This window comes from Colobus angolensis, unplaced genomic scaffold (genome assembly GCF_000951035.1).
Source record: "Colobus angolensis palliatus isolate OR3802 unplaced genomic scaffold, Cang.pa_1.0 Scaffold187, whole genome shotgun sequence".
In the NCBI taxonomy this organism is placed as follows: Eukaryota; Metazoa; Chordata; class Mammalia; order Primates; family Cercopithecidae; genus Colobus; species Colobus angolensis.
This window is the reverse complement of record NW_012115010.1, coordinates 1,093,950-1,101,635: the sequence shown is the minus strand read 5'-3', so window position 1 is coordinate 1,101,635 and position 7,686 is coordinate 1,093,950. Positions and strand designations below refer to the sequence as shown.

The following is a 7,686-nucleotide window of genomic DNA, read 5'->3' as shown; positions in this document are numbered from 1 at the left end:
ACTCGGGAGGCTGAGGCAGGAGAATCGCTTGAACCCGGGAGGTGGAAGTTGCAGTGAGCTGAGATTGTGCCACTCTGCTCCAGGGTGGGCAACAGAGCGAGACTGTATCTCAAAAAATAAAATAAAAAGACCTTCCAGAGATGGGGTCCCTGGAGCGGGTGGGGGCTCTCCTGACTTGAGGGGCTGCCTTGTATTTTAGAGCTGACGCCTTCCTCCAGACTGTGGAGCCTCTCCTATACCAAATGTGAGTGCCCCAAGCCACAGGGAGCCTGGGAGGGTGCAAGGGGGAGAGAGTCCTTGTCCCTGTCCCCAGGGTACCAGTGGACTCCACAGCCATGGACTAGTGTATATTCCCAGGTCCCGCCAGCCAGTCCCATGACCTGCACCAGAACATCCACACAGGGACCTGGCCTTTACTGGCCTTCCAGGGATAGGGGCCCACTGCCTCCCTGCAAGGTTCTAGGGTCCTGTCATTATAACGTCCCTTGCCTTTCCCCAGTGCCCTCCTCTCTCCAATCCACAGGGAAGTGCCTCCTGTACTGCAATGGTGTCCTGGAGCCCCTGTACCTGTGCCCAAATGGTGCCCGCTGTGCTACCTGGTTTCAAGACCCTACCCGCTTCACTGGCACCATGGTGAGGAGCAGCTGGGTCCATAGGGATTCGCCGGTGTCCGTGAGGAGTTGGGTCTGGCTGGGCAGCAGACTCAGGAAAGAAGGGGTTGGGCAAGGCACACAGAGGTAGCCAGTTAAGTCAGAAAGTGCTTCCGGAGAAGGCAGTACCTCCATGAGGTGTTTGTTTTCTTTTTAGATGGAGGTCTCGCTCTGTCACCCAGGCTGGAGTGCGGTGGCGTGATCTCAGTTCACTGCAATCTCCTGGGTTCAAGTGATCCTTCTGCCTCAGCCTCCCAAATAGCTGGGATTACAGGCATGCACCACTACCTGCCGTTAATTTTTGTATTTTTAGTAGAGACGGGGTTTTGCCATGTTGGCCAGGCTGGTCTTGAACTCCTGCCTCAAGTGGTTTATCCGACTTGGCCTCCCAAAGTGCTGGCTGGGATTACAGGTGTGAGCCACTGTGCCTGGCCTCCATGAGGTTTTTGAAGGGTGACCAGGTGTCCACCTGGACCCAACTGGGGTATTGCACACAGGGAGGCTTGAGGGCTGTGGGCAGAGGCTGAGGGCGTCAGGCAAAGGCCCAGCCTAGGCCAGCCCCATCACAGACCTCACTTGTGTCCCTCCTCTTCCCCTGGGCTGGTGCCTGCTTGGCCAGGATGCCTTCGTGAAGATCGTGAGGCATGAGGGCACCAGGACCCTCTGGAGCGGCCTCCCCGCCACCCTGTGAGTAGCCGGGTCCTGCACCCCTCTTCTCTGGTACCTCCTGACCCCTTGCGCCCTGTTGAACGGCTAGGTGGGGCAGGTGATGCTTTAAAAGTCTGGGTCCTTTTGGGAGTCCCAGCTACCCTCTCTCCGTATCTCCAGGGTGATGACTGTGCCAGCTACCGCCATCTACTTCACTGCCTACGACCAGCTCAAGGCCTTCCTATGTGGTCGAGCCCTGATCTCTGACCTCTACGCACCCATGGTGGCTGGCGCTCTGGCCCGCTGTGAGCATAGTCTTGGGCAGTTGACCTCCCTCTGTCCCCACCTCTGCCCAAGCCCAGTCAGTCCCAGCTCCCAGCCCCAACCTCTGCCAGCTTGGGGGTGCGGGGGATGTTCTAGGTCCCCAGACCTGGGGCAGCAGTTACGTGATGCCATGTAAGACCTGTGACCTGACTTCTCCACACTGTCACCCCCAATCCCCGCACAGTGGGCACCGTGACTGTGGTCAGCCCCCTGGAGCTTATGCGGACAAAGCTGCAGGCTCGGCATGTGTCGTACCGGGAGCTGGGTGCCTGTGTTCGAGCTGCGGTGGCTCAGGGTGGCTGGCGCTCACTGTGGCTGGGCTGGGGCCCCACTGCCCTTCGAGATGTGCCCTTCTCAGGTAGGCACCCGGGCTGTAGGGGGTGGATGAGGGAACCTTGAGGTGATACACAAAGGGTCTACGGCCAAGTCCCAGCTTTGTGACTAGTAACCATGAAGTTACTTAGCTTTTCTGAGCCATGGGTTTCTCATCTGTGAAATGGGCCTAGCAGGTAGAGTATTTGCCCAGGCTGTCAGGAGATTAATTCCTACAGAGAGGCTGCTTCCGAGCCTGCAATGTAGCAGACAAGACTCACAGCTGGGAGGGAGTGGTGGCAGTGAAAGATGGAAGGTCTGGGACTACCTCCTTGCCCTCCCCATCTCTAATCAGTACATCCCCCACCCCAAGCCCTGTACTGGTTCAACTATGAGCTGGTGAAGAGCTGGCTGAATGGACTCAGGCCGAAGGACCAGACTTCTGTGGGCGTGAGCTTTGTGGCTGGTGGCATCTCAGGGACGGTGAGTGGACTGGGCTGGAGGTGAGGCCAGTGGAGGGCTCCCTGGGGGGGGCCTGAGGGTTTTTGGAGATGCCCAGAAGCAGACTCCATGAGGCCTTTGTCCCTCCCAGCCACAAGAGCCATCTGGGAGGTAGGGCTGGGGGTCCTGGAGTGGAGCTGAGCCCTCTCCCTGCCCTCCCCACCAGGTGGCTGCAGTGCTGACTCTACCCTTTGATGTGGTGAAGACCCAACGCCAGGTCGCGCTGGGAGCGATGGAGGCTGTGAGAGGTGAGGGCCCAGACAGGTGTGGCAGGGGACAGGCGGGGTCCTGAATGGGGCCTCACTGAGCCGGCGTCGCGTTTGCAGTGAATCCCCTGCATGTGGGCTCCACCTGGCTGCTGCTGCGAAGGATCCGCGCCGAGTCTGGCACCAAGGGACTCTTTGCAGGTCAGTGTGTGGGTGTCGGGGTTGGGGGCAGGGTGGGGCCTGCGATCCTGACCCCTGACCCGGGCCTCCTTTCCATTGCAGGCTTCCTTCCTCGGATCATCAAGGCTGCCCCCTCCTGCGCCATCATGATCAGCACCTACGAGTTCGGCAAAAGCTTCTTCCAGAGGCTGAACCAGGACCGGCTTCTGGGCAGCTGAAAGGGGCATGGAGGCAAGGACCCTGTCTCTCCCATGGATGGGGAGAGGGCAGGAGGATACCCAGCCAAGTGCCTTTTTCTCAGCACTGAGGGAGGGGGCTTGTTTCCCTTCCCTACTGGCGACAAGCTCCAGGGCAGGGCTGTGCCTCTGGGCGGCCCAGCCCTTCCTCAGATGCAGCTTCTTCCTGCTGCTCCAATCGTGGGGATCATCACTTTCCCATCCCCCAAGTTCAAGACCAAATCTTCCAGCTGCCCCCTTTGTGTTGCCCTGTGTTTGCTGTAGCTGGGCCTGTCTCCGGAAGCCGAGAAACCCTCAGCCTGGCATAGTCTCCCTGACCCCTGTTAATTCCTTAAGTGTAAAGATGATGAACTTCTTCTGCCTGATGCCTGTCCCTTTGGGGCCTGGGGTGGCTGGGAGGGAGGATTGGGAGGGACCCTGGTGCTGGTTTGGGTGCTCGGGTGGTACCCATAAAGAGGACCTCTCCAGCTTGGTGAGAGTTAGTTGGGGTGAGGACCTAGAGTGTGAGGGACCACAAGTAGACATCCTGGTGGTGAGGTCCCTTTGGGGACCACCCCCATGTTAGGGTTAGAATAGGGGATGGTAGGGGCCGGGCACGGTGGCTCATGCCTGTAATCCCAGCACTTTGGGAGGCTAAGGTGGGCGGATCACAAGGGCAAGAGATCAAAACCATCCTGGCTAATACGGTGAACCCTCGTCTCTACTAAAAATACAAAAGTTAGCTGGGCATGGTGGCGGGCGCCTGTCAGGTCTTAGCTACTCGGGAGGCTGGGGCAGGAGAATCCCTTGAACCCGGGAAGTGGAGTTTGCAGTGAGAGCCAAAATAGCGCCACTGCATTCCAGCCTGGCAACAGAGCGAGGCTCCATCTCAAAAAAAAAAAAAAGGGGGGGGGATGGTAACACCTTTCCTTAAGGGCACACATAAGTGACAGCAGAGGAGTGAGGCCTGCTTAACTGCCAGGCTCTGGCCTAAGAGGGGTCTGCAACTTTGGGCTAAAGCACCATTGCTGAGGCCAGCACAGGGCACTGGCCCCACCAGGGTGTGCCTCCATCCTGCCCCCCTCGTGCTCGGCTTCCTCAGCCTGGGATTGAGCGAATTCTTAAAGGCCGTTGGGTTGGAGGGCACTTGCATGTCTTGGGCCTGCCCTGGGCAGACCTAATATTTTGGGCACTTAACACAGAAGCTACCCACTCCCTGAGTGCTGGCCTGCCTGTCCCCACAGGGCACATGCTAGTGCTGCCTGACCTTGGTCATGGGCCAGGCACTGACTCTACTTCAGACCTCAGGACGGGGCCCTTCCCCAGCCCCCCACATACAAGGCTGCCCTCAGTCCTCTGGTTTTTATTTGCCTGATCCCCCGCAGAGCTCCTGCCCTGGGGGCTGAGGAAGGAGTGACTCCAGGACATACACAGGGACAGATGGAGAGGCTAGAGACTGGGAGGTGGGGGTGTGGAAGCTGGGCCGCCAGCTCCTGATGGGGAAGGGGAGATGAGTGAGGGAGTGCCAGGGTCACCGGAAGAATGGAGCAGGCTTCCCCAGGGGCTTCCTGCGGCTTGGGCACCCCTGCCTCCTGGCCCAGCCTGCTTTCCTCCGCAGCTCGTGCTGCCACAGGCAAGGAAGCTAAGGTGAGCAGAGGGGATCTTCCCCGAGAGAACCCTGGCTCGGTGGGCAGCATTCTCTGCAAGGGTAGCCTGGACTGGGGGACTCTTGTTGAAGAAAGGTGGCAGGTGTCCATGGCCCCTGGCAGGTGGGGCTAGCACTGCCCATGCCGTTCCTCAGCTGGGGCTCAGTGCCGGGCTGCCCTCGGGACTGTCGCTCACCAGGCACTCGTTGGATTTGAAGCTCGCCAGGGACTTGCAGCTGGGAATGGAGGCCAGGGAGCCGCAGAGGCCCAGCATGGAGGGCGTGGGGTCCTTCCCTGGGGAGAGAGGGCGGGTGAGGCCGGGCAACCAGTCTGCATGTGTGGGAGTTGGTAGAGGGGTGGGCAGTGAAGGGGCAGCCCTCAAGTCACCCCCCAGGGGACCTTGGTATATTCCAGAGCATTTGCCATTTTCAGTTAAACTTTGGTTAAGCACCTGCCTGTGCCAGGCGCGGCGCTGGGGACACTGTATTGTAACCGTCAGTTGATGTCTCTGTCTCCCCCTGAGGGTCATCCTCTCTCTTTGTCCATTTATTAAATACACAGTGAGCACTCGCTCTGTTCCAAGCACTGGGGATACAGAGAACGGACAAGACACGGTCCCTGCCCTCATGGAGCTCACAGTCTGGTGGGGGAGACAGACACACAGACAATCACAAACAGTGTGATGGGGCTACATGGCCACAGCCTGCCTTGTGTCAAAGGTCTAGGGTCATCCAATACAGTGTGGTTGCTTATAAAAAAGAAAAGACGGGTTATCCAGGCATAGGGAGAGCTAGGATGGGAAAAACCAAGGTGAAGCCAGGGATGAGGTCAACACAAAGTGCATGCGTTGAAGTCCTGGGCATTCGCTCGAAGGGAGCCACTAATTTGGCTCTGAGCTTCCTGGCAGCCAAAGAGAAGGGGAAAACAATGGTCAGGCAAGTAGTTCACAGTGTGCATGAGATAAGAGCAAATTAGTCTGAGGAGTTGCTCTAGAGTTTGTGAGCCCCCTGAGGATGTCATGACACTAAAAAGCCACTAAGCCCTCACCACATGACAACACTGGTGATTATCAACATCCCCATTTTACAAAGAACAGACTCATGGAGGTAAAGTGATTGACCAAGCTCACGTGGTCAGAGGAAGCACAGCCAGGATTTATGTTGGGTTCTACGTATGCTGGGTTCTGACACCCCAAGTAAGCTCTCAATTGCTGTGCTAAGCCCTCAAAAAAGGCCGAGAGAGGCTGGGCACAGTGGCTCACGCCTGTAATCCCAGTACTTTGGGAGGCTGAGCCGCGTGAATCACTTGAGGTCAGGAGTTCAAGACCAGCCTGGCAAAACTCCGTCTCTACTAAAAATGCACAAATTAGCCGCGTGTCTCTAAAAATACACAAATTAGCCACATGTGGTGGCGGGAGCCTTTAATCGCAGCTACTCAGGAGGCTGAGGCAAGGGAATCCCTTGAATCCGGGAGGCGGAGGTTGCAATGAGCTGAGATTGCACCACTGCACTCCAGCCTGGATGACAGAGTAAGACTCTATCTCAAAAAAAAAAAAAAGAAAAGAAAGGCTGAGAGAATGAAAAAGGCTATGGGCTAGGACCCGCCTCGTGGCCTCAGGGCCTTGCCTCAGCCCTTCCTGGAGGGGTACTGGGTGTTGGGTTGGGGGAGCTCACCGATGGGACCCCAGGGCTCCTCGTCCCGTGTGCCCTCTCCCAGGCGCTGGGAGTCCGAGCTCAGACTGGCTTCAGCTGACAGGGGCTCCGTGCTCATGAAGCTGTGTCTGCGGCAGAGCGAGTAAGCTGGTGCACCGGTAGAGGAAGCCCTTCATCCCCAGGACGACCCGCTCTCAGGCCCAAGCCGCACCCGGCTGGGGCTTACCTCCGGTAGAGCTTGGAGTTGCTGGCGCCCTCGGCCCCATTAAGCGTTCCCAGTGAGGGCCATTGGTTGACCAGGGGTGTAGTGAGCTCCTTGGAACCCTGAGCCAGAGAGGCGTGGTCACTGGGGATCAGACCTGTCCTGGGAGGGGGAGGAGGAGTCAGGCCTGGCTGGAAGTAGGAGAAGTGAGGAAGGGAGATTCAGCAAGGGGATGAGGGAGGGGTCAGAAATGAAATCTGAGCGGCAAAAATGGGGATACGGTGTTGGGGTCAGTGGACCAGATCCCGGGAGGAAGGGGAGGTGGTACTGGGGTGGAGGGGTGACAGGGATTCGTGCACAAATACTGGGAGTTGGAGGGAATGGCACAGTGTTATAGGGGTCAGTTGGGGTGATGGGGGCTTCAGTAGAGAATAGTGTGGGAATCCCTGAAGGGTAAGGTCGTCTTGGGGATCCTGCCGCAAGATCAGGGTGATGGAAAGGCTTAGAGAAGAAGTGTTACAGGGATGGGCAGGGGTGAGGTCGGGGGTCACAGCGGGTGATGACGGTCAGTGAGCCTGTGGTGCAGGTGAGTGAGGTGATGAACGCTGGGAAGTGTGCGATCGTGTTGAAGGTTGAAGAGCAACACCGCAGGTCCTTGTGAGTGACGTGGGGTCCCTGCGGTAAGGTTGGATGGCCACTCCAGCTGAAGAGTAACTGAGGGTGAAGTGGGGCTCTGGCTGTTGGAGGTCACTGGATCTTATGCTGGGGACAATGTTAGAAGATCATTGTGGGCATCTCGGGGTGGGCTGGCTGGATCAGAGGGTTGATGCTGGAGAGGTGGGTGCTCGTGTCGGGTGATGTTAGAGTCGATGGAAGTGAAGATGGGGTTCGCCCGGTGATGTGGTCGGGGCGGCCGGGGTCAGGGGTTAGGGCAGGCCATGCGCTCACAGCTGCTCCTGCAGCTCCAGGATCACGCCTTCCAGCTCCCGCTTCTCGCGCTGGTTCTGCGCCGCCGCCTCCTCCAGCTGCAGCTGCAGCCGCCGGTTCTCCGCCTCCAGGTCCTTCAACTGCGACTCGCGCAGACGCACCAGCTCCTCCAGGTAGCCCTGCGGGGCGCCGGCTCAGCCCGGGCGGTGGGGAGGACTTCCCG

At 58.4% G+C, this 7,686-nt stretch overlaps 2 protein-coding genes across 5 annotated transcripts in view; one reads left to right on the top strand and one right to left on the bottom strand.

Moving 5' to 3' along the window:
- The window catches only part of SLC25A39 (solute carrier family 25, member 39), an 8,755-nt gene extending 5,342 nt beyond the window's left edge, over positions 1 to 3,413 (top strand). Inside the window, exons 3-11 of the mRNA XM_011940168.1 lie at positions 181 to 244; positions 524 to 633; positions 1,270 to 1,337; positions 1,479 to 1,603; positions 1,807 to 1,980; positions 2,308 to 2,417; positions 2,602 to 2,683; positions 2,762 to 2,842; positions 2,924 to 3,413. Coding sequence (XP_011795558.1) covers positions 181 to 244; positions 524 to 633; positions 1,270 to 1,337; positions 1,479 to 1,603; positions 1,807 to 1,980; positions 2,308 to 2,417; positions 2,602 to 2,683; positions 2,762 to 2,842; positions 2,924 to 3,039 — 930 coding nt within the window. The 3' untranslated portion in view covers positions 3,040 to 3,413. The remainder of the gene's footprint in view (positions 1 to 180; positions 245 to 523; positions 634 to 1,269; positions 1,338 to 1,478; positions 1,604 to 1,806; positions 1,981 to 2,307; positions 2,418 to 2,601; positions 2,684 to 2,761; positions 2,843 to 2,923) is intronic.
- A 971-nt stretch (positions 3,414 to 4,384) lies between these two features.
- Positions 4,385 to 7,686, bottom strand: part of RUNDC3A (RUN domain containing 3A) — a 10,763-nt gene continuing 7,461 nt past the window's right edge. For 2 of the 4 annotated variants that reach the window (XM_011940094.1, XM_011940096.1), the window contains exons 8-11: positions 7,485 to 7,642; positions 6,561 to 6,698; positions 6,356 to 6,462; positions 4,385 to 5,582 (exon numbers count right to left, since the gene is read on the bottom strand). In XM_011940094.1, the coding sequence (XP_011795484.1) occupies positions 5,563 to 5,582; positions 6,356 to 6,462; positions 6,561 to 6,698; positions 7,485 to 7,642 (423 nt within the window). In that variant the 3' untranslated portion in view covers positions 4,385 to 5,562. The remainder of the gene's footprint in view (positions 5,583 to 6,355; positions 6,463 to 6,560; positions 6,699 to 7,484; positions 7,643 to 7,686) is intronic. The other 2 variants (XM_011940092.1, XM_011940093.1) reach the window with 1 other exon arrangement.